Source organism: Sitophilus oryzae, unplaced genomic scaffold (assembly GCF_002938485.1).
Source record: "Sitophilus oryzae breed Bouriz unplaced genomic scaffold, Soryzae_2.0 scaffold_1009_pilon_pilon, whole genome shotgun sequence".
Taxonomy (NCBI): domain Eukaryota; kingdom Metazoa; phylum Arthropoda; class Insecta; order Coleoptera; family Curculionidae; genus Sitophilus; species Sitophilus oryzae.
In genome coordinates this window covers 490,582-516,026 of record NW_022145626.1, presented here as the reverse complement: position 1 = coordinate 516,026, position 25,445 = coordinate 490,582, and the positions used below count along the sequence as shown (strand labels likewise).

At 31.1% G+C, this 25,445-nt stretch overlaps 3 protein-coding genes across 8 annotated transcripts in view; 2 read left to right on the top strand and 1 right to left on the bottom strand.

Annotated features, from left to right (window-relative positions):
- Positions 1–11,699, top strand: part of LOC115891936 (SH2 domain-containing protein 3C) — a 236,290-nt gene extending 224,591 nt beyond the window's left edge. For all 5 annotated transcript variants that reach the window (XM_030912550.1, XM_030912556.1, XM_030912564.1 and 2 more), the window contains 3 exons: positions 4,473–4,730; positions 7,464–7,632; positions 7,871–11,699. In XM_030912550.1, coding sequence (XP_030768410.1) covers positions 4,473–4,730; positions 7,464–7,632; positions 7,871–8,404 — 961 coding nt within the window. In that variant the 3' untranslated portion in view covers positions 8,405–11,699. The remainder of the gene's footprint in view (positions 1–4,472; positions 4,731–7,463; positions 7,633–7,870) is intronic.
- A 2,713-nt stretch (positions 11,700–14,412) lies between these two features.
- Positions 14,413–17,069, bottom strand: LOC115891927 (rRNA-processing protein UTP23 homolog). The gene is made up of 3 exons (XM_030912539.1): positions 16,886–17,069; positions 16,502–16,781; positions 14,413–16,433 (listed from the first exon to the last, which is right to left on the bottom strand). Exons 1-3 carry the CDS (start codon positions 17,003–17,005, stop codon positions 16,087–16,089), a joined length of 747 nt encoding a protein of 248 aa, XP_030768399.1. The 5' UTR covers positions 17,006–17,069; the 3' UTR covers positions 14,413–16,086.
- A 119-nt stretch (positions 17,070–17,188) lies between these two features.
- On the top strand, positions 17,189–24,242 carry LOC115891915 (proline-rich protein 2-like). Of its 2 annotated transcripts, none has more exons than XM_030912528.1 (9): positions 17,189–17,308; positions 17,409–17,681; positions 17,819–18,041; positions 18,097–18,291; positions 18,678–18,854; positions 19,744–19,875; positions 19,942–20,140; positions 20,746–20,996; positions 23,701–24,242. In XM_030912528.1, exons 2-8 carry the CDS (start codon positions 17,457–17,459, stop codon positions 20,957–20,959), a joined length of 1,365 nt encoding a protein of 454 aa, XP_030768388.1. In that variant the 5' UTR covers positions 17,189–17,308; positions 17,409–17,456; the 3' UTR covers positions 20,960–20,996; positions 23,701–24,242. The 2 variants fall into 2 exon arrangements, with proteins under 2 accessions (XP_030768388.1, XP_030768379.1); XM_030912519.1 differs by having other exon boundaries at positions 17,810–18,041; positions 23,701–24,241.
- Positions 24,243–25,445: the final 1,203 nt, after the last annotated feature.

Below are 25,445 nucleotides of genomic sequence, written 5' to 3'. Positions count from 1 at the left end.
TTTAATCTAAAAATAGTATCCCTATCGGCGATTTTTTTAATGTAAAATATCTGAATTTTTTCTTACGGCAACAATACAATGAGGCGTCAAGTTGCAAAACCCGCCTTATCCATTTTTTTAAAATGGCCTAATGACATAATGACTATAGTGATGGTAAAAACCGATTAATTTCAATAATCGAATACTCGAGTATCAAGCGATTGCAATAACTGAGTGATCACTCGAGCGAAATATCGCTCGTATTTAAAAAATACGGTTTTTTGTCCGTCGCATGTTGTAAGTACTCGTTAACGCCAAGCGCCAAGCAGTAAGCTGCGTGCGCAGGGCACATATTCTTTCGATAACGAACGGCAAGTAGTAAGCGGCGAGCAAATACGTTTTAATTAAAATATACTGCGGCCTCCCCATAAGAGCAATGAGAGAATTTATGTCCCAGTATTGAAGGACAGAAGATCGAGTTTGACATAAGTCCATCCTTGTTCAGTAGATGGATGTAATGCACATGCGCCGAAATGCTACTTTTCTATTGGCCGAATGGTGTCGAGATGGGTTATCGATTTATTTTGGACGCGTCGTCGGCGTGGATTTTGTTTTCAGTTTGGACTGGGCAGTCGCCATTAGTGTTTTCTCTAACTTTCTGTGTTTTCCACGTGTACTGTGTTTTCGTTTGTATTTTAATCTTTGTGCGTTTATTGACAATTTTGTGATTTAGTTTTAAAGACTTTTGCTGTAGTTTAATTAATAGAACAATGCGAATGGGCTACTGCTTTTTGTGTGGTAGAAGCCAACTAACCAAATTAATAATAGAAATTTTTCTCGATGTTCGTTTGTATCATGAAAGCAAAATCAGAAATGAAAGGGATGTTAATATAAGACAAAAATATACGAAACTAATTTTATTCAAAAATCAATAATTATTGTTAAAAGCATTATATTTAGTCTTACTATTTTAAATAAAAATACATTATAATGTAAAGACTAAAAATAGAGACTACATAAGGCTAATTATAATGCTTACACAGTTACACACAAACTGTCTTATTGTAAATTATTATTGTTTTTTTTCATAATAATATAAAGAGTATTTACAATGCAACAATTAAATAATTATATTTTTTGTATCTAGCTTGATTTATGTATAAACTTAATATGTACATACTTTTAGTTATATTTGTTTAATAAAAAATATGTTAATAATAAAGAATTACTTTTGTTTCATTTTAAACCAGGACTGATGTTGATTATTGATCATAAATACATGGGCAGTAAAAGAAACAATAGACAGTAAAAAATGTACTGTTATACTTTGTTTTGCTGCAATTTTTAAGTCGAGTGAAATAGATATGCAATTTGTAATACTAAGTTCTTAAGACAGTTCCTTAATTGAGGTTTTACTAAATTATTTTTTGAATTTTAAAAAAAGTGAAATAGATATGCAATTTGTACTACGAAGTTTTTAAGACAATTTCTTAATAATTGTGGTTTTACTAAATTATTTTTTGAATTTAAAAAAAAAATATCGTACCTGTCACTTTTTTTCATTCGTTTTATTTAATAATAATTGTCTAACACAACAAAGTCTACTTAGAACGATATGATATAAATATAAATGAGTTCATTAAAAAATGGTCTGATTAAAATTAGTACCTAAATAAGCAAAAATTATCCCCTCATAAAACAAGAAATTAAGGAGTTCAGTAAAAGGATTGCAACTATATATTTTATTCAGTAAATTTTCATAATAGTAAGTATAAAAGCACAATCTCTAAAACGACAATATGAATAATGTATATTAAGATTTAACTCGAGTTTCAGTGAAAAAACTATATTGATATTAAAATATTTTAATACCTTCAGAATACTAATTACATACCATAAAATAGGAGTTTTTACGATGCGGGAAGCTATCTAGAAAAAGAATTTTAGAAATCAGCAATGGGATTCTGTAAGCTCTGTAGCAAGAAATTTCCTATCGAGCCTATGCTATTTGTATACGATTGATGAGTCACTAGACAGGGAAATGTTTACAGAATCGCACTGCAGATACCTATTACGCTACTAGGAGCCCCCCATTGTGAGACAGATATAAAATAATTTTTATATACCTATTCCATAGCCTATTTTTTTAAATGTCTGTAATATTTATAATAAACTTATTTTAACGAGTAGAAGTATTGCACCAGCATCAAAATTAACACTACTTGTAAAAAACTGTTGCTCCTTGAGTTTGTAATAGATATAAACAAAATAAACATTCGAAAATAACTAAATCGAAGATATCTGAAAACTTTTGGTTGAAAAAGTGTTTTGCCATAACATGTTGGATACGATTAAAATATCTCAATTGATAAATATGCGCATAATGTTACATTATCAAACTTATTTGATTTCAGAATATTTAACAAAAAGCTTCCAATTTTTCGAAAGATTTAATTCAATTATTAGAACGTCTTTAACCTCAACTTAAAATAAATAAAACCAAAACAAAACATATCATATGATTTGGAACTGTCCAATCAAAGTGCTTACAGATCGAGCAAGCGCAGAAAACCTCCTCCCGAACAAGGATAGACTTATGTGGGAAATGCATTGACATTCTATAGCCATCCTTCAACATCGGGACAGGAATTTAAGCGGTACTCTCCGTATATTTTATTAAAACGTATTTGGCGGCGAGCGATTCGCTTGATCGCTTGATTTAGTTTATTTCAAAGCATTGTCGATGTAGGCCGTAAAATTTTGTCCCTCAGATACGCAACGGATAAATATACCGGGTGCGTCTCAAAAGTGGCTCACCCCTATAACTTTTTTTATTTTTTCAGATAAAACAACGAGATTTGGTATGTTAGTATATGACATAAATTAGGATTGATTGACATATTGAATTGTTTTCGGTTACATCCGGTTTCACCGGAAATGACTTTTGATTTTTAAATCGCACCCTCGGTATTTTTTACTTTATTCGGTAGAATGACATTCTGAATAGAATGACATATCACATGTCAACTTTTGACATTTTCGCATATGGTTTATTTGAAATTGTAACATGCGGTTCATAACGACAATTTGACTCGAAGTACCAAGTGGTATTAAATTATTCGTAAAGAATTCTTTTTCGAAATATGCTAATGAGCCACCCTCTTTCCATTTGAAAAAAATTGAGATATGATAAAAAATACGATTTGGGCGTCTTTTAACCAGCCAGGGCAAGACACTAAAAACATTAGACGATCAAATCTATTTTTCCAAGGCTCCTTGATTAAAAATAAGTGTTTTTAACACAGCCATGGCACTCTAGATTGAAATTTAAAATATAATTTGTTTTTAAGCGAATATGTCAAAAGTTGACATGTGATACGTCATTCTATTTAGAATGTCATTTTCTATCGAATAAAGTAAATAAAATACCGAGGGTGCCATTTAAAAATTAAAAATTGTAGTAATTTCCGGTGAAACAGGAAGTGACAGAAAACAATTGAATACGTCAATCAATCCTAATTTATTTTATTATGCATTTATGTTATATATACTAACATACCAAATCTCATTTGTTTATCTAAAAAAAATAAAAAAGTAATAGGGGTGATAGGTAATAGGTATAAATTTGCTACCTGCAATATATATATATATATATATATATATATATATATATATATATATATATATATATAGAAAATTCGCTCGGCTTTTTATCGAGTATGTCATCGGATTTCAATTTATTTCATTCTAGGATCGCTTGCGTTCGTCGCTTGGTACTCGACACCTGCATCGCTCGTTCATAATCGAGCGATGTCGGTTATTTCAATAATCGAGTACTCCCATCACTAATAATGACCAATAGTGGACCCTAAATTCTACATAAACATAGTTCCAAACTGCGGCAAATGTCGCCAATTCCTATATAAAATTCCCTGTAAAATTCACTACAAATTACGTTACTGTAGCAAAATCCGTCTTATATAATTGCTTTTTTTTGTAATTATTGTTGCAAATCCCGCATTTTTTCATAGGTTTTTTGTAATATTACTACAGACGCCTTATCCATTTGAAATCCTTACTTAATTTTAATAAAATAGCATACCTAATAAATAATTCCAAGTTAGCATGCAAGTTATTTGCATCCTAACTTGGAATTATTTACTTTATCTTATCACATATCTTTGCATCAAACAGCAAAAAAATCCCAAAACCCGCAATATGCATCATACTGCAACAAATTCAGCCTTATCTGGCGACCTTATTTCTAGAAAAACCAAATACAATTTAATGGACATGTTTTTTTGTAAAAAACGCTCCAAACCTTTGCTAAAATAGTTTGTGCGTATTATCTCGAAACAACGTTTTTGCGATACGACGGGTTTTGCAACTTGACGCCTTATATATTACATACTAATACCAAATAGTAGAGTAAATATTTTTCAATAAATAATAATTATAAATCAAGAGAAAAGAGAACTTCTTGGACTTTTCAGATTAGATTTGGAAAACTTTCACACCCTTTTACTGCCCGTCAACGAGAACAAGCCGCTGGACGCCCAGGCGCTAAAACGAATTAAAATGACCCTTCAGGAGTCCGGACCTCGAATACTGGCCAATCACCTCACCAAGACGGACCTTGATCTAATTTTCGGCAAGTTCGAAGCCGAATTGCCCGTAACGAACCTCAGCAGCGGCATAGAGCTGTGCACTCTACCTCACGGCTTCCTTCTTAGACACGACCTTATAGAAAGGTAATTCTATATGGCTCTTTATAATTGGCTTTGCTTTAATCACTTTAGTCCCATTTTTTTGTACTCAGTGCAGGCAAAACACTTTATGATATTTTTATAAATTAAAAAAAAATAATTGGACTTTTTTTATCCGCAAAATTGTAAGCTATGCTATATTTTTTATCCAGAGTCATACAATAATGGTTGGAGTTTTGTTCACACATGTTAAGCTATTAAAGTGATATTTTATCCACTGGTGGGATAATAGTATATTGTTTTATTAGGAGTAAAAATGATACTTTTTGTGGCGGCGCTGTACGCTTGACATTACAGGCAAGACACAGAAAGACATTTTTACTCCGAATAGATTGCTATTTTTTTTCAAAGGTCACAAATAATTTTTTAAACAATTTTAAACGTTCCAAATAATATAAAAAGATTTAAAGGTAACACATTGTAAGTAATTATCAAGGTAATTATAATATCGAGAAACTATGGTTGCGGCTCGTTGAATTTGATACTTTATGTCAGTTTAATAATATTCTATATCAAAGAATATACCAAGAAAAAGAAAGGAAAGTGCCTTACTAAAAAATGGTTCCATGTTAGTGGCGCCATCTATTGTAAGGGTCAGAATTTAAATACGCTCATTTATATAATTTCACTTGAAACTATCGTTTTAAATATGGAAACCAGCTTAAAAGTTATTTTTTACACTATATTAACAAATCTAATGCAAAACTTTACTATGCGTTGTGCAAGAAATAAAATTTAATAGTAAAATTTATACATAAAAAAATAGAAGTCAAATATATAAGCGTCGTTTATTGAAATATAAAAAGACCAACGTAATACGCCCAAAGTTTTGTAAATGGAGTAAATATAAATATGTAGGTACTTAAATGATGGACAAAATAAAAGACTTACATTATATTTTACTGCCACAAACAAAAAGAATTGTCTAATTAAAATACATATAGTAAAAATTATACTTTGAAAATCGTTTTGATAACCATTCTATAATATGATTGGCGTTATGACGACAATATTTTTTGAGAATTTTACAATAGTATGACAATGGCCGTTTGAAACTATGAAAACTACAAAAAAATTCTGATTTAACGTCATCTGGCAATATCTAGTAGCAACTTCCTAACCTAAAAATTTGCACTAGCGACCGGGGCTGGAACTATTTTATTTGAAAAATTTATTTTGTTTTTGCTATTTCACTTTCCCGCACCTGTTCTATACTGGGTGCGTCTCAAGAGTGGTTCACCCCTATAACTTTTTTATTTTTTCAGATAAAAAATCGAGATTTGGTATGTTAGTATATGACATAAATTAGGATTGATTGACGTATTCAATTGTTTTTCGTCACTTCCTGTTTCCCCGGAAATGACTACAACTATTGATTTTTAAACGGCACCCTCGGTATTTTTTTACTTTATTTGATAGAAAATGACATTCCGAATAGAATGACATATCATATGTCAACTTTTGACATTCTCGCTTAATAAAAAATCTTATTTTAAAATTCAATCTATAGTGCCATGGCTGTGTTAAAAACACTATTTTTTTAAATTCAGAATGTCATTTTCTATCGAATACCTAAAGTAAAAAAAAATACCGATGGTGCCGTTTAAAAATCAAAAGTTGTAGTCATTTCCGGTGAAACAGGAAGTGACCGAAAACGAAATTGAATACGTCAATCAATCCTAATTTATGTCATATACTAACATACCAAATCTCGTTTTTTTAATTGAAAAAATAAAAAAGTTATAGGGGTGAGCCACTTCTGAGACGCACCCGGTATATAAATATAATTTTCGTATTTTTATGATTAGGCTTTGGCTTAGGCGTAAAAGTACTTTACTTTAATGCCGAGAGCTTATAATGACTCTTTTATATTGACAATCACGTCGCAAAAACTAATACTCTTGTGACGTTTGAAAAAAAATAACTTTATTTTACTAGGGGAATATTGATATAACGATTTTTTTATTTTATTTATTACCATTAGTATTAACATTTATATTAATAGACAATTCGGTACAAACATGGAATGCTTTAACCACATGGATGAAATTGCTTTTATTTTTTTCATGTTTTAAAAGATAACATCTTCATTTATTTACATTACCCTCCGTTTTTCTCACACTTTTTCGTAATGTTCTCTAGACTTCGACAGTCAAGTAAATGGCTAGTTGCTTCGTAAGCTTCCGCAAAAATTGCTGCAGGGATACATCATTATTTTGTTTTTGAAGTGAAACTTCTTTATGCGCGATGGGAGTAAAAATTCAAGGCTCAAAATTCATTAAAATTTTCCTTAATCCGTCTCTGTTCAGGGACCATGCTGAAACCTCGTAACCCGAATAGTGGATCTCAACTGAAGCGCTCTACATGCTGCCAACAATCTACCGAATTTTGTCCGCCCTGCGAAAAATATTTAGGAGAGTGGAGCTACTCTATTTCCTCATACTATGGATATGCGAGCTCAAAACTTTTTGTTCTCTTTAACCAGTCGAACAGATTTTACCTATTGAAAAGCTACTAAATCGAAAAATCTTGAAATAATCAAAAAGGCTCGATATCTTGACTAAAAACCGTTCAAAGTGTGTGTCATATTTTAAGGATTTTAAATTTAAAATCTTCCCGGAAATATTCGTCATATAAATGCAGACATGTATTCCTTGATTTATATTATACGAAAATATAAGATATGTACCTATCTAATACCATTCTTTTCAATTTCAGAACCGAATGCTTGAAACTGTTAGTGGCAGTAACGATTCTAACTTGTCCCGATGTAACGGAACGAACGGAAACATTGAACAAATGGATAGAAATTGCGATCGATACGAAAACAGCGTTGGGCAATTTGTTTGGATTTTGTGGAATCATGTTAGGGCTTTGCTTGCCTCAGGTACGTACGTATATATATAAACAGCACTTTCGCAGTTACACAAAATATACAGTGGCCACCAAAAAGTTTCCAATAGGAACATTTTTTATATTCTTATTATTCGATTTTTTTTGAAAAAAAGTTTATTCTGAATCAATTCAGCATACTTAAAACAAACAGAAAATTCCATACAAAATACAACGCGGACCACCGTGTATAGAAAATGATATTACTATAGTATTTGTCTACTTTTTTTTAGATCGAACGACTAGATACGACGTGGCACATGCTGCGCCAAAAACACACCGACTCGGCCTTCAACTTCGAAGCCAAACTCCGCCCAACCTTGAAGAACATGAACAGTTGCTCAAATCCTCAAGCTCCTAATACTACAATACCCCACTTACTACCTTTAATACTACTTCTCGAAAGAGATCTACAAGATTTCGTTAACGCCTCCAACCAAACGACCCTCACACAGAGCTGCCTCAGCCCCTGGGAGTCAAACACTCAAGACTTCGGACTCAGTACTTTACTAAATCATCTACAAGCTTCTAGAAAGTACACGGACTTGCACCATACTTACCAAAGAAACGCTGAGATAGTACTTAATGAAGCAAGATTGGACGAATTGACGTTGGATATGTTTAAAACAGAATTCCACCTGAAGTTCCTGTGGGGCAGCAGAGGAGCATTTGCTTCGGCGCAGGATAGGCACAGTAAATTTGAGCAAGTACTTACGGTGCTGTACGAGAAATATTGTAATTTTATAGAGGAGAACGAAGTTCAGTAAGTTTACACGGCGTTAACTGTTGTTTATAAATTTTCTGACTGCTAAAAAATAGGTTGGGAATTACCGGAGTACTATGATTTATCTAATACTAGAATATAAGAACAGAATGTTATTAAAAAAATAAACAAAAACTGCCCAAGGTATTATAGAGGAACATTCATTTAAACTTTTAATCTGTAGCGCCGGCTAAAAAGGTGGGAGAAATTTTTATCAATGAAAAAAAGTTTATGGGGAATTGATTCTTTGTATCTCTATGCCCAGTAACCTTCGAATAAAATGATTAAAGGAGCATAATGCTATCCATGTATTCCATATATGACAGAGATGGGGACCTAGGGTAGGGATCCTTGACAGTTCTGTACGACGTTTCATGTGACACATTTGAATTTGATTTGAAATTTTGTGGATTTGGTTATCTTTACTGGGCTTATTTTATGTTATTTATTATTTATTCTACAACTGGTAGTTATTTAGAGGTAGTAAATCTATAAGAAAATTGTACAAGAACTTAAATTAACAGTGACACTATTGCGATTTATCGAAAGAGTCTATAAAATAGTTGGTTGTCTAGCGTGCAGTAGATCTCGATTAAAAATCGAGGGAGATGGAATAAGTTTTTTACTAGTAAGAGTGACGAAGAATATACATACGTGTAGTAAACCTATCATTTATGAAATTCACTTAGAATTAACTAATTATATATTTTTTCTTGCAATTTCGCTTTTATTTACTACTTGTCAAAAAAAATTAGATACGTTAATTTGACTGATGTGCTTCAGTAAGTTCAGTAGCGGATCTAATGCTTTTGTTTTTAAATAATTATATCTACTTTTTATTAAAAATATATATTTTTATAACAATCTCAATAACTACTAACATTTATTAACAATGTAAAATAACACAACAAATTATTAAGTCTATCCTAACATTATATTTTTACAAATTTTGAGTAAAATTAGAACGGCACTGATAAACCGGAATTTAAGTCGGCCATTTTAGGTCCCCATTGCACACGACCTAACTTTTTTCATATGCTCCTTTCTTATCTTTGCTTTGATTCATATAATAAAAATAATGTACTTTTTTTTTGAAAATTTTCATTTTGCATTGAAAACAATAGCTCTTTGGCGTCAGAGTTGGACTGGAAATCGAGATCGCTGTCACTTGTGTAAAATTATATGGCGTATATTATCGATCATCACTCACTATATCCTGTATATGGTGTTAATTTGTTTATTACTCGCGATAACAGCTTTAGAAAGAATATAATATAGCTGGTTGAAATATAGCAACCTCGGCCCGCTCGTCGATAGACGACGCGACGGGATGAGTCGGCAGAAAACCCTATAAGTGTATGGTTTCTCAATAGGCAGTGTTGCCATTCTGTTCCCCTATAAGTAACTGTCCAGTTAACAATCTGTATATTAACACGAATTAATAAACATAAACAATTTTCTTTTATAACACCATACGACGGAAATAAGACGGCGTCAGATTTGGCTTAGACATGGCAGTCGCTATTTTACACGTAAACTTATGGGCGAATGTCATCGATCGTTATATTTTCAAGCCGACATGACGCCGTTTTTTTTTCATCATACAGTCCTTTTTTTAGAGATCATCTCTGTACTTTTCACTTTTTACTTTATATTTTATTCATCTAACACCACTTATTACATATTTAAAAATATTTTCATCCTGTATTAATTCCGCATAAACTTTTTTTATAACATAATAAAATGTTTCCCGTTTCTTGCAAATTTTTTGATGGACTTAAAACATCACAGACCAGCAACTAGAGTATTATTTAAACTTCTTTACATTAAATTATGACCTGAATAATACTTGCAAGCGTAAAAAATACGAAAATAAAACAAATCTCATCAAAAATTAAATTTGTAAAAATTGTATTTACTTGTGAATATAATTATTCTGTACCATTATATATGTAATTATAATTATTTGCTGTATATAGTTGTCAGAGCAATAAATAGTACTTATATCTTATTTTAAATAACTAACGCAACCAATATTGGCTCATTATTTTTGAACTATGCTCAGTTAATATACATGGTGATCATATTTTAATTGGATAAAAAAGCAGGCGATTAGAGATATTTTCAGTTCAAACCCATAAAACAATCGTTATAAACTAAAACACGCTCATCATATATCACACATGAACAAAAAGCAGTAATGTGATTTCATAATTAAATATTTTACTGTAAAAACACCTTATAAACAATCTAAACTTGGAAATAATATTTTTTGTCATGTCCTATAATTCTTAAACGTAACCTTTTCCAATATGACAAAAAACGAACACATCTTTTTAAATACTGCTAAAACGTATTAACTAAGAAATAGTTGAATGGCAGAATAAAATTGCCTGCCATTCAAATTATTCTGAATACAGACGTTAAAGCAGCGTCCTACAATAATAGAGGTCATTTGTATCCACTGCCTAAATGTCATATACCATATGACAAATGTCAAAACGTTGATAATTTGTCTGAGAAGAACTGTAAATTATTTGTTTAAAATAGGATCCCTCTGTATATACCAAATGAGATATTTGATAATGCTTATTTGCTAATGATGAATTGAAAAGTTTAAATGATGTTTTGTAAGTTTATAAGCATAAGAATCGGCCTAAGATTAGCTTGCTATTCTCATATTAATATTAATATTAATACAATAGCAGAATGTTCACTATGATGAAGTTAGAAGTAAAAAAAATCTCTACTGTTGGGTCAATTTTTATGATACAGTATGATTTCGAAACAATACAAAAAAAATGTAATCACTGCCTAAGACCGCAAATTAAAAATAGATCGCACTGCCATGCTTTATCGAAAATTTACATATTATGTATTTATGTAGTTTAAGCATACACATAAATTTTGTTTCCTCTAAATTTTATTTGTTTCTTATATCCATAAAATTAAAGATTATTAAAATAATTATTATTTTTGATATAGTTTCTTAATGCTAGATCATAAACATTTTTACTCCTATTAATTTAAGTAAAGGTAAATGGTAATACAGTTAAGTATTTAATTTTAATACATTGTAAGTTTTAAAATATCCTTTCACAATGTACTTCCGTCGTAACAGTTTACGAGTTACAGCCGACCTCCTATTATTTGACCAACCTATACCATCCTGGACACTTCATCTGTGTGGTACTATATTTTAATGCATGCGACAGAGATAAATATAAATGACCGGTTGACAGACAGAGAAACAAAATAAAAAGCGGCAAACAGTGTTGCCGGTTTTTAAGCGTGTAGGAAAATGTGTGTAGAAAAAAAATAAACTATTTTCAAAACTTTCATGTATACTACTGAAATGAAGATAATATATCTAAGCTAAATATAATCTATTACAGCTGTAGTAAGATGAGTAACTAATTGGGGAAAATAAAGTTATTCCAACCCTAGATGCAATATTTTTCGTAAACGCCTCCTTGTGCGGCTTGAAATTTTAATGCAAAATCCGGCAATACCGCCATAAAAGAAATGTATCAACCCAACTTTTATCTATTTGATTTTATATGAAGCTGACTACATCACTGTATTACAATTTAAAATCCAGAGCACACAGTTTCGATGACCAGATTGGTATAATGTCAAGTGCAATTTAGACATTGACAGTTAAACAAATTCTCATACGAATTGTTTATCTGTCAAAGTCTCTCATGATATCTTATGATATATTAAAAAACTTAGCATATTATTTTTTTTTAATTTTAAAAATACATCTAATACCAAACTATCAAATAAAAGACGGCGTCAAAGATGGCTTGAAAATGAAGATGGCTATCATTTTGTATATAGAATTATATAGAGAATATCATCGACCGATCATTTCCAAGACAACTGGGCGCCGTTTCTTAGATCATAGGTATTTTTAAAATTATGCAAGTATAAGAAACAAATGAAATTTTGAGTTCTACGTATCTGTTATAGCATCTACAGATAAGTTTGTTAACGGCTAAGCTAAAATTAATGACTATTTTTTGTCATGGTATCTTAAAAATGACGACAATGGCACAATATAATTTTACATATAAATTGTCATCATTTTGTCATTTCTAAGGTTACTGATTGCCTATTGATTCATGATTTTTCTTCATTAAATATGTTATATGGCCCAAAAAACTTAATTTAAAGCTTAGTATTCCATACAGAAGGAAACTTGGACCAGCAAATTGTTATATACTAGTAATTTTAGTTAGCTAGAATCATAACAAAAAAAATATTTTATTTTTAATAACAAAACGTTTTAGATATAAAAAATGTCATAGTGTATACAAGTCATTTTGATGATATGATTAGTGATTCAGTTTTACATATCAGGATACGCATCATTATTAATACAAAGACGCTCAAATGTGGAAAATATTAAATAAACAAAATAACAATTTCAAGTTTAATTTTTATACAGGGTGGTCCGAGTTGTAATCGGGAAACTGCGGCAGTGTACGCTGCTGATAAAAATAAGTAAAAAAGTTCGTATAAATTAATGTCCTAAAATGCTTCGTTTGGAAGATACAGGGTGTAGAAGTTTCATTTTTATTTTGATTTATTCCAAATAAGTTCTGAACTAATATAAATATTGTGGGCGTACAGCGAAAATCCACTAAGTCACATTTTTGGTTGAATTGGATTAAACACACCACTGTCCAGTTTTTCACGGTCTTTAACATGAAAAACTCATTAAGTCCAATTTCGGCATCCTTATAATATAAGGATGCCGACTTAATAAAGACCGTGAAAAACTGGACAGTGGTGTGTTTAATCCAATTCAACCAAAAACGTGACTTAGTCGATTTTCGCTGTACGCCCACGATATTTCGATTAAAATTGTCGTCTGGTTGTATTTTGACATGAGAAATTTGATTTCAATATTAACATGAGTCCTACTTGCAGAGAGCGCTACCTACATATGTTTTTACTGGTTTGAAGAATAATAACTTTTCCCCCTACCTGTATAAAACTACTAAGGGAAAAATACTATGTGGTTGTCAAGATATTTGGAATCGAACTAATCAATACATGTAATCATTGACAAAAAAAATAATAGATAATTAGACTGAAATTATAAATTTGTACAAATGTTTTTGCCTCAAAAGAAAATATTTTATCATAATTTTTTTCTAAACAAATCAAGATTAATTAAAAAAAGTTCCTGTATTTATCATTTCAGTCAAATAATTATTATCTACTCAACATGTTTATTTTTTATCAATAATGACATTAGTATTGATAATTTACATTCCAAATATCTTGAAAACAGTTAGTTGTAGCGTTTTTTTTTCCAAGAGGCCTTTTTTACGTAGAAAAGGAGAAAACCTATATTTTTCACTCAGTAGTTTTATACAGGTACAGACAAAAAGTTACTCTTCAAACCAGTTAAAAAATGTGTACGTAGCGCCCCCTACAAGTAAGAATTATATTGACATTGAAGTCCCAAATTTCTCATGTCAAAAAACACCCAGACACTAATTTTCATCCAAATATCGACGTTAATTCAGAAATTATTTAGAAAAAATCAAAATAAAAATGAAACTTCTACACTCTGTATCTCTGATACAAAGCCATTTTTGGACATAAATATATATGAACTTTCTTACTTATTTTTATCAGTAGAATATGCTGCCGAAGTTTCCTGAATACAATTCGGACCCCTGTATGTAGGTTTAAGATTTTTGTTTCAGGAATCATGTTTCATCAAACCTATTTAATATTTTCCAATCAAAACCTCTCCTCGGGCTTTTACAAACATGTATAAAAGCTTTAACAATATAACTATTAGTCATTAGGTTTTTATAAGAGGTGCTCATTGATTTATTGTAAAATACTTGTTAGTAGTAGATGCATTTAAAAAGAAAATCAAAAAATGTTAGCCAGCTAAACAGCATAATGTTTCCTTTATCTTCAATATTTGACAATACAACAGGAAGACTGCAACTCTATTGCTAAATTTCTTAAGGTCCTATATCCTATAAATATTTAATGTAGAATGTATTATATTAAAATGGGCATAACAAAAACAACCATGTATAATAGGACCTGAAGGATTTGTTTATAAAAATTACGATTTTGAAGTTATTTAAACGAGCTATTAGATAAAAAAAACTATTATAGATAAACATACTTCAATCAGCTTCCATATAGAAATTTAAGAATGTTAAAAGTTACACACTATACAGAGTGTCCCAAATTTGAGACTCATCATTGGGATCTCTTAAACTAGAAAATATATGAGTTCGGTTAAATTGAGACAAACTTGATGCTAATACAAATTCAAATGCACAAGTTAAAGGTTTTTGAAAAAAAAAACGAATATTTGCGATGATCCTCGTTACATTTTGAACGCCGCCAAACGCGTGCCGAGCTCAGCGAACTTTCTGGCCGCGACTACGTCTCCTATTCGCTGTTTTAGTCGATAGGTGATGCGGTTTCCTAAACACATCTCGTTCGCGGTATAAAATGAAAAAATCGTCGCGCGTCATGATTCGATAGTAGAGTACATTCTTCTCCTGCATTTGAAGAAAATGTAATAAAAGTTTTCGCAAATATGCACACTAGAAGAATTGACCTTAATTTTAAAATTTAAAATCCAACAGACACATTCACAGCTTTGTTTTTTTTTACCTAAATTTAATTCATTTTTTAAATTGGCTTGATTATTTTTTTAACTGGTTACATTTTTTGTATATTTATTTTAGTTTTGTAACTTCAAAATTAAAGCCTTTAATAAAAAAAGAAAAAACTGTATTGTGTTATGTGCCGCCGAATGATAGCATCATCAGCAGATGATTAAAACTCAAAACTAGCTTTGTTTTAATTGTCTGTGATACTCATCTCAGTTTAATCAATCTTGTATCTCCTCCAGTTTCCAATATCTCATTTATGAGGTTTCAATTTGGGACACCCTGTACACAAAAAATAATTAATTTTTTTTACAATTATTGTCACTCTCAGCTTTTTTTCAAAATTGATCTACCAAACTGTGGGTTATATTTGACTATTAAGGAAAAAGTATTTTTTTCTTACATTAGTATTATCTATTGTGTGTGAGAATAAAACACAATAAATTTGAAAGAAATTTTTAGTGCATATGTATTAGAATGGACTAGCAGTTTTATATGTCCAATATAGTTCTTAAAATTGAGCAACTGTTATCGCAAGCTATTAGAACTTACTTTAACAATCTACATTAATGCTTACTACTGACTGAATTGTGATTTTGGTAAAATTATTTAATGTTTACATGATTTTTTATGTGATGTTATTGTAAATTAAACTTATAACAAAACTGTATTTAGCTACATACATATATGTATATTATATTAATATAAATATCTTAAAATAGTTTTAATAATTTATTAACGGGTCTATTATATATTAGAAGCAGTAAGAACAGTTGTTAGAGATAAAATTGTAAGAAAAATGTATAGTGCTAGAATAGGAATTATGTGTAATAGCAGTGTTGAGTAATAATAATATGAAATTATATCAATTTGTTTTATTACACAGCCTTATGTATTATTTATTCACAATTCCATGATCATAAATATATTTCTTTAAAGTTTCAAATTTGAACATTTAAAGAGCCAAAGTAAACCTCTTGTTTTAAGATAAAATAATTTTTTAAAATTATATAATTACTTTTCATGGCAATTTTATTATTTCTTCTTTCACATGTTTTGGCAATCTTATCCTTTTCCGTTTTTTCTTCTCAATTTCAGATTTTGCATCTTTCTTATGAATTGAGTTATTTTGTTCAGTATTTCCTTTTTTCTTCTTTTTACATGAAAGTGGATTTGGACCTTTCCTTTTCCTCTTTCTTATATGAACTTTTTCATCCTTTATTAAGCCGCATTTTTCTTTTAACTTTTCAATTCTTTGAATTTCAGGTTCTGATATTCCCGATATTCTTTCTTCTGCTTTTTTAATAGACGCTTCAGAAGGTTTCTCCAAAACAGGTGTTTTTATATGAAGGTAGAGTAATGGCACACCTAGAAGAGCATTAGAATTACAAAGAAAACAATTTTGTGTCTATGTAAAGCTAACTAAAAGGTCTAACCTGTAACAGTTCTAATTTTATCTTGTAGTTCTCTATCTTGAGTGCAGACAATATAATGATTGGAATTTCCTTTCTTAACCATTGAAAGTAAACACTTAGATGCATTTACAGGTTTACCCTCATGACCACATTTATGAACAATGTATTTTTTAAGGATAATTAAAGCTCCGTTCAACTTCGGTCCTAAATTTTCCATCTCCATTATAGCACACTGGGTTGTAATAAGTTTTATTTCGCCTTGCAGATATTTCGGAATATCATTTACAACGTTAATTTTATTCTGGAAAAAAAAGGATTAACAGAGACAACTACTACAACTATTACTAGTAATTTGACTCTGGCAGACTCTGGTATTATGTTAAATTTAGGGACCTATGTACTTACATTAAGTGCAGCAAAGCAAAAAGTTCCATCAGCCAGTAATTGATATGGTTGTCTAAATCCAAAGGTATTAATATAAAAACCTAAGTTTTTGTTAACTTTCTTATATCGTTTAATTTTCATCCTAAAAATAAATTTTACTTTAACAAGAAAAATATAACCTTAAAAATCGAATTTACCATAGAACAAAAAAAAACGTAAGGATGGGACATTTGGACCCATAAGACATCTGAACTACTGAATCTGTGGTATCAATATCTCTGTCGGTATTTTAGACATTTACTTTATCAACAAAAAAATCAATGTTAACCTAAAAAAATCTGAATAAATTAGACAAGGTCCTTTTTTTATTATTAATTTCTTCACAAATTTTGCTCAAACAAAAATAAGACGAGTTCGCTAGTCTGTTTTGCTTCGAAATAAGAGGTAGATAATTATATTTAAGCGATTCTATTTTCATTTATATGATTGCATCCAAGATATAATTAAAAATGCATATCTAGTAATGTTTGTTTTGTAATTTTAGAGAGTGTATTGCATTGTTAATTATATAGTCGCTAGATAAGGATATACAATGTCAACAACATTCGCAAGAACAAATAGCCCCAGACAACCACCAAACCCCCAACAGATTCAAAAGTTATTAGATGAAAATGGACATCTTATACAAACAATTCAAGAATATCAAAGTAAAGGGAAAGCTCAAGAAGTTATGCAGTATCAAACACAGTTGCATAGAAATTTGGTATTTCTAGCAACTATTGCTGATAATGCACAGAATGTTAATTCTCTATTACCGGTAACTTCTTTTTTATATCAAAAATAAACTTATTTTATATCTGAATTAGTTTATTTCTATCTATAAACTACTATTGTAGTACTTAGTTGATTTGTTAGTATTTATGAACCAAGGAAAACAAATTACAGATGATACAGCCTCCAGGACCTGGCGGTCCCCCTCCGGGACAGCCAGGAGGTCCTCCACCACCAGGGCAGCCACCAGCACATGGTCCTCCTCAACCTCCTGCACAAGAACAGCAACATATGAACAATTACAACCATCAGCAACAACAACCCCCACCCGGCGGGTATAGGCAACCAGCTGGTCCACCACCCCAACCTGGAAGACCTGCAGCTGGTGTTCCTCCAGGAGGTCCTGGTAAAAAGTTAAATGAAAAATTAGATTATGATGTTTATTCATTACAAGCTTTTAGCTCCACATCCAGGATATCCCCAGCGTGGATACCAACAGGGTCAGTATCCTAATCAGTATCCTCCACAAGGTCAGGGATACCCTCAAGGTCAATACCCTCCACCCAATCAACCACCTATATATCCACCAAATACGCAAGGTAATTACGGACAACCACCCCCAACCACTGCAGCTCACAACTCTTATCAACAACCAGGTATTAAGTTTTTAATAAGCTATTACAGCAAAATAAAACACTAAATCACCACAATACACCAAAACACTTTTACTTTTACACTGGACGCGCGTTTCGCTAACCATGTTAGCATCATCAGCAGATGATTAAAACTAAGTTTTTAATTAAAACAAGTTTTAATCCATAGAAGAAATGCCAACCACACCAAACTAAGTTTTTAGTTAAAACGAGTTTTAATCATCTGCTGATGATTCTAACATGGTTAGCGAAACGCGCGTCCAGTGTAAAAGCAAAAGTATTTTGGTGTATTGTGGTGATTTAGTGTTTTATTTTGCTGTGTAACACCAAAGATTCCAACCCCCAACTGTAGCTATTACAGCAAAAATATTAATATATTCTTTTTATAGGATATGGAACTCCACCACCTTCTTCAGGTGCTCCTCCCCAGGGTCCCCCAGCTGGTCCATATCCACCTCCAAATCCTCCGCCACCACAATCTCAACCAGGACCCTATGGTGCTCCTCCAAATGGTCCGGCACCATACTCGGGGGCTCCGCCTCCACAAAATTATCCACCACCTCAAGGTAATCAATAATTTTAATCTGTAAATAATGTTTAACAAAATATCTAAACTACATATTTTTGTTTTGAAAGAAATGAAAATATGATTTTGGATTATTGGCCCATTATAACTGATAAATTACTTTTTTATACCTACATAAATTAATGAGGATACCACTGTAATTGGATAAACATTATAAGATCAATATTTTGTGTGTAATAATGTGTGTATAAACATTACATATAAGGCTCTACTGTAAGGTAATTTTTACAAGGAACTAATAAAATGTATGTAGTGTCTTGTAAATAACAGATATATTTTGTGGTAAAGAATATACATTCCAATTCACTTAAAACAAAAACTCGTAATATAAAACTAAAAGTGTCAAAACTAATAGTGGGAACTATCGAATGAATACTATCAAAACATTCGATAGTTGCAATTCATTCGAATAATTCGATAGCTAGTAAGAAAACATTCGTCGAAAACTATTATTATAAACAAATAAAAATTATCTTACTTTTGCGCGCGCGGCGAATATGTCCATGGTTGGCGACAATGAATTTAATAATCGCGCCCTTGATGACGTAACTGAAAGTTTATTTGGTATCGAATATATATCTCACTGTATTTTTTTCTGAAGATTCACAATTTAATTCTTTTATCTGCATCTTCAGTTAATTGTATTACCCTCTCTTCAGGGACAATACGTATAGAACTTATGGAATTTTGCGTTTCCATCAGTAATGTATTTGTTGTTGTTACGTCTTACATACATGAATACTAGATAGCACACAGCCACAGTACAGGATATATACTTCATTTTATTTATTTTTTAAAACTAATTACTTTTGGCTTAGAAATGACTAAATGTTTAAGCATACATTTATATCACAATGGCCTATATTTAGGTGGTTATCCACCCCCACAACAAGGATATGCACCTCCTCCGCCTCAGCCAGCGCAGCAACAAGGTCCCCCTCCACAAGGACCCCAGCCTGGTCCATACGGTCCTACTCCTGGACAAGCACCTCCAAATCAGAGTAAATGTTTTACTATATTATTGTATAGAACAAATTATATTATACTGTATTTTTTTTAAATTTTAGCACCTCCTCCACAAAACTATGGCCAAAGTAATGCTCAATCTCCACCGTTTTCGGCTCCATCTTCAAGCAATCCCAGTCCAGCTGTTAGTACAGCGTCGCCTCCGTCTGGTCCTGGAGGTCCAGCTCCCCCTCCAGCATCACAGCCCTACCCCTCACAGCCACCATACAACCCGAATTCTCAGACCAATCCAAATGCTGGGTAAGTTAATAGTAACTTTTACCCTCAAAATTTCATTTGAAAAGCTAAAAGTACTTGGAAGAAAATTATAATAAATCAAAAAAATATTAAGACTTTAACACCCTGTAGCTACAAAACAAAGCAAAATCGGACCTATGTTGATATGAAAAATAAGTCTTATTTTTACATGCGGAATCTCCCCACAAGAGATGGCACATGTTGTTTGAAACAAAATGAATTTAGCTTAGATATATTATCTTTATTTCAGTAGTATACATGAAAGTTTTTAAAATAGTTTATTTCTTTCTAATTTATTTAAAGATAAGATAAAAATACACTTATGCCGTGTCGACAAGAGAATGGTCTTGGGTCGGCGTTTACCTACATGTGTAGAAGTGAATCACTATGGCGATCTTGTAAGTCGAAGAGAGAAAAATGCGAAAAAAATTTAATACTTATCCACACATATCCCTACACTCGTATAAGCCGGCAACACTCATTTATATTTATTTCTGTCGCGTGCATTAAAATACAGACCATGGAAATAAAGTATCCAAGGCCCTATATCTTATTATATTTATAGATAAAAATGAAATTTGATCAAATAATAAATGTATTTTTTTCAGTTACACACCACCACCGCCAAACCAATACCCACCTTATGGACCACCTTCAGGCACCAACTACCCCCCTCAACCGAATTACCCGCCACAGCCGCAGTACAGCCAACAGCCTCAGGGATACCAATATCCAAGGCCGCCGGCTGGCCAAGGACCACCGGGTCCACCGCCCCAAGGACAGTACGGGTATAATTACCCGCCACAGCCTAACCCACAGTAAGAGGTTTTGGGTTGGGTTCTCTAACTGTCTATTACAAGTAAGATGAGTTTATGGTATTAAATTAAACAGTTTCTCATTTTTATAACACTTAAAAAATATGCAAGACATATTGTAGGTTTTTAAATTACAAATTAAAGAACTTCTGTCTATACAGGGTGAGTCTTAAATAAGTGCAAATATTTTCAGGGCTGGTAGATCTCGATAAAAGAAACATAAAAAATGTCTATACCTATGTGGCGGATTCATCTCTCCAAAAAAATCCTTTATGGGTATTTCGCCACTGCACTGCAAGAAAATCTACAAGATAAAATAGTTATTTTTTGTAAACACTTCTGCGTTAAACCTAAACGGACACTGCTTGTTAGAAGTTATGTTTACAGTTATACAAATTTGCCTAAGAAAAAAATGCTTAACGTTTCGGAAAGTTTATCTCTTTCCGTCGTCGGAATCAAAAAAAATACAAAGAATAAAGAAAAAAACTATTTAAAATATCATTCATCATTCAGAAAAAAATTCATCTATTCGAGAACACTTTACTTTTTTAAAACAGATACGTCTACAAGAAACCGTCAGCGGAGAGGAGTAGAAACATATTTTCTCTTTACCATTTTTTAAATATGTAGGTCCAAAATAACCGAGTTATTTAAGTTTTAAATTAAAAAAAATTGATTTTTTTTGAAAAATTTTGAGAGCCACCGGATTTTTTCTATATTTGCATCCCTTTTAGTGCCGTAACCATAGAGTAAAGCTGTAACTATGGTAATATCAGAGATTAAAAAATTATACCGTGGGAAAATTTGCGGTGAACAGGCAGTTCTAAAAAGTTTTCGAAAAATATACAGGGAAATTTAAAAGAAAATGCACGATTTTCCATATCTTTTTTTTGCGAAAAAAACCTCCTAGACGTGTTCGGGGGTCGAAATATAACACCGCTGAAAATATTTGCACTTATTTAAGAGTCACCCTGTATAATGTCTATACCTGTCTCTATGAACATAATTACAGTTTAATTCTAATTGAAAGTACTCTTAGATCATATAAACTTCGTGGATAAGTAAATTCGCTTAATTTTTGTTGATATATCGACTATCTGATTATCTTTGTCTTTGACACTGATTGACCAATCGTCGGTCTTTGTTTTGTGTATATGTCATTTTTATGTCCTAAAATAGAAAAATATAAATATATAAATTAGAGAAAATAATATTGTTATTTGGATATTAATTATTTATTAGATAATATTTACTAGTATATTAACTATTTTACGTAAAAAAAAATCAAAGGTAAATTACCTAATAAATGTTTAAAGTGATTAAGTTACCTAACATAAATATGTATTATACTGAATAAAAATCGGTTTAAGAAATTATTTTATATAATATACATATATCTTGTTTTTTAAAAATATTTACATACTTCAGAGGTTTTCATGCTTTTACAGTGTTGTGGAGTTATACATAGATTTTTCCTATTGCGGACAAGCTTCACATATAACACTTTTATTAGTCATAATGTCTATTTATCCACTAACTTTATCGCACTACAAAAACAATAAACTATCAAAAAGAACACAAATCTAAAATATCGTCGGAAATCCAAATGAACTCTTTATTATCACGAGTCAAACAGTATACAAAAAGCACAAAATGTGACATTAATTAAATAATTTTTTATTAAAATATGTTTTGCAATGTCAAAACATATTTTAGCATTTCCCTGGTTACTGATTTCTATGTGTTGCCCATTCATCATAGCTATTTTTCAAAGTAGTATTTTAAAACATTTTTAAAAAAGAATTTATCGTTATATAATTTAATTTTTGTTTAAAATTTATATAAAAAGTATATTGAATATAATATGACAAATATTTTCAGAATAATAAATACACGCATCAATTATATCTTGATTAGAAAATTTTAGTGGTCTATATTTTTAGTAATTGTTGTCAACGCAGCGAAAAAAACGCTCCAGGTTAGCATTTACATCTAATATTCTTCTGCACATGCTCAGTAGCGTATTCAGAGAGAAGGATAGGCCTATACAATAATCTTGTTCTAGAAATAAATAAATAGAAAAATGCATGTGAAAGTCCCGTAAACAAAGTTGTGTCTAATATGCATATGGCATAGCTTTATCCACGAAATTTATAAGATCTAAGAAAATACTAAATGATACAGAGTTTGACAGACGGTATCCAAAAAATGACATAAAATTCAATTAAAGCCTAGTATTCAGGACAGCTGCCTCTACATAAAATTAACCAAAAACTTCATATAAAATATTTGAATGTATGCATTCAAATATTTTATAGGTTAAATTCAAACTTTTAAAAAACAACGGCATAATTTATGCTATTCTACCTAACCATCGACAATAGAATAAATTTAATATCATATCCCTAAAGAAACACACTAAAATTAGAACAGCGGTTCCCGATAGACCTGGAAACTCTGTCGTGTTGTACTTCCATGCCAAGAGTGTAAAATCTATTGACACACACTGCTCATTCCGCGTTGGTTTGAAGTCGAATGAGACTGATCTCATGACATATCTGAATATCTAGTGAGAAAGAGTCGATTTAGACACTCGCCAAGTCGGTAGACCATTGACCGAAGACCACGGGTCGGATTCCGCGAAAAACATAGTATGCCCCAGATTAGTCTTAGAACCAAAAAAAGAGATATTAAACAGCACTTTGAAGTTTTGAAACTATTGAAAATCTGTGACGTAATTTTTTGCAGAAAACGTCCGGAATTTCAATGCATGAAAACTAGGTTGTACAACTTTATTTGTGAAGCAAAATGACAGGTCAACTGTCACTATCAAGTATCCTCTGGTTGGACAGATTTAAATTCACTGGTACTCCAGATAAAGTAGATACATTTTATATGTTATAGGGATGTATATTTATGTGTAAGCAATTATTATTGTAAGTTGGAATACTGTTGATTCCAAGTTGAGATGTTATGTGTCAAATTTTACTGTACGTGAAAAATGTGTTTTTGACTCTAAAGAATATCCTGTATGTAGTAATATCGTGTTTATTTCTTATGTAGTTCCTGGTTTAATAAAATGCATCGATATTTGTTTATACTAGAAAATTTGGATTTATTTTTTATATCTACTTTTAACTGTATATTTTGCTACTGTCAAGTAATATTAAGTTAAGAAATTCGTATTGTACTGATGAAGGCTATTTTCTAGATTAGATAAATATGTATCTTTTGTGCTACCTAATATAGTAATATAATTAGTTAAAATATTTATAATAATAATTACAATGATTTTTTATATAGTTTGCCAATAATTATTCAATAAATATTTCTGTAAAAATAAACCAGTGTTTTATTTTTTAGTAATTTTTATTCAAAAATGTATACCGTGCTGGCAACTCTTACTATTGGGTCGGTATTTACATGTGTGAAAGTAAATCGCATAAGGATCTTATAAGTCGGAGTGAGAGAAATGCGACGGTGTGCTATTGCGGCGTTGCCACAGTTCCCCGGTACGCCTTTCCCTATCAAGTAAAGTAAAATCACGATCGCAAACCGCTTATTTTTAAAATACATTTTTTAGATAAATATTGAAACTTTTTTTTTATTTTGAAGTTCGGATCTTTTACAAGATGTTTAAATAAGAAAAGTTCGATAGGCTTGGGTTTCTTCCATTCAAACATTTTTAAAAACCCATCCATTTACTTTTAGGAGATAACGAATTCTTAAAATTTTGGTACGTGACAACATGAGGTTTATTCGTCTCCCAATAGCGGTCACCTCTCGAAACGGTAAAATTATAATAAAGTTTTTGCTGACCGTTATTAAGAAGTTTTACTATACAGGGTGGCGCCTCTCATACGCCGCAGAAGCTCCAAGGAGAACGGTAGTTTACATCGAAATATAATTTTGGCAGCGTATGTAGGTTAACTCAGAGCATTTTATAAAAATATATAAAATTATACAGGGTGTCCCCAAAAAAAGTTACACATCATAGTTGGTTTTTTTCTAATGGAACACCCTATATATTAATTGATTTTCGGATTCTAGGAAAAAAATAAATGTGAGTTTTATTAAAGAAACATATACCTAAAATATAAGGATTTTGACATATATTTCACATTTTGTGAAAATGAAGAGTAAATTTTAAATTTCGATAACAGCTACCTAAATTTTAGTTGACCTTGTATAGCCTAATATTTAATTACAGTAACCACTGCATGTTAAACCAAATTAAAATTTGACCCGAAAATTTATACAAAGTGAGACAAAATTAATATGGAACATTAGTCACTTTTAAAAGCAAGTTACTCCTTTATTTTAAATGGAACACCCAGTATATTTTTCCAGTATTCAACGGGGAATTTATATATCTTCAAAATGTTATTAAGGTTGCCTACCCCTCAGACAAAGATTTTCCTAGATTTTTTAATTTTTATTTTTTTGCGTCAGTAGATCTTTATTATTTGAAAAAATCTAGGTGGCTGTGTAAA

Excerpts from the sequence above, each read along its gene's own strand:
- LOC115891927 (XM_030912539.1), bottom strand. The coding sequence starts at position 17,005 with ATGAAAATTAAACGATATAAGAAAGTTAACAAAAACTTAGGTTTTTAT. Across the intron at positions 16,782-16,885 it reads TTTGCTTTGCTGCACTTAAT|AATAAAATTAACGTTGTAAA; the intron begins GTAAGTACATAG and ends TTTTTTTTCCAG. Across the intron at positions 16,434-16,501 it reads TAAAATTAGAACTGTTACAG|GTGTGCCATTACTCTACCTT; the intron begins GTTAGACCTTTT and ends ATGCTCTTCTAG.
- LOC115891915 (XM_030912519.1), top strand. The coding sequence starts at position 17,457 with ATGTCAACAACATTCGCAAGAACAAATAGCCCCAGACAACCACCAAAC. Across the intron at positions 19,876-19,941 it reads ACAAGCACCTCCAAATCAGA|CACCTCCTCCACAAAACTAT; the intron begins GTAAATGTTTTA and ends TTTAAATTTTAG. Across the intron at positions 20,141-20,745 it reads CAGACCAATCCAAATGCTGG|TTACACACCACCACCGCCAA; the intron begins GTAAGTTAATAG and ends TATTTTTTTCAG.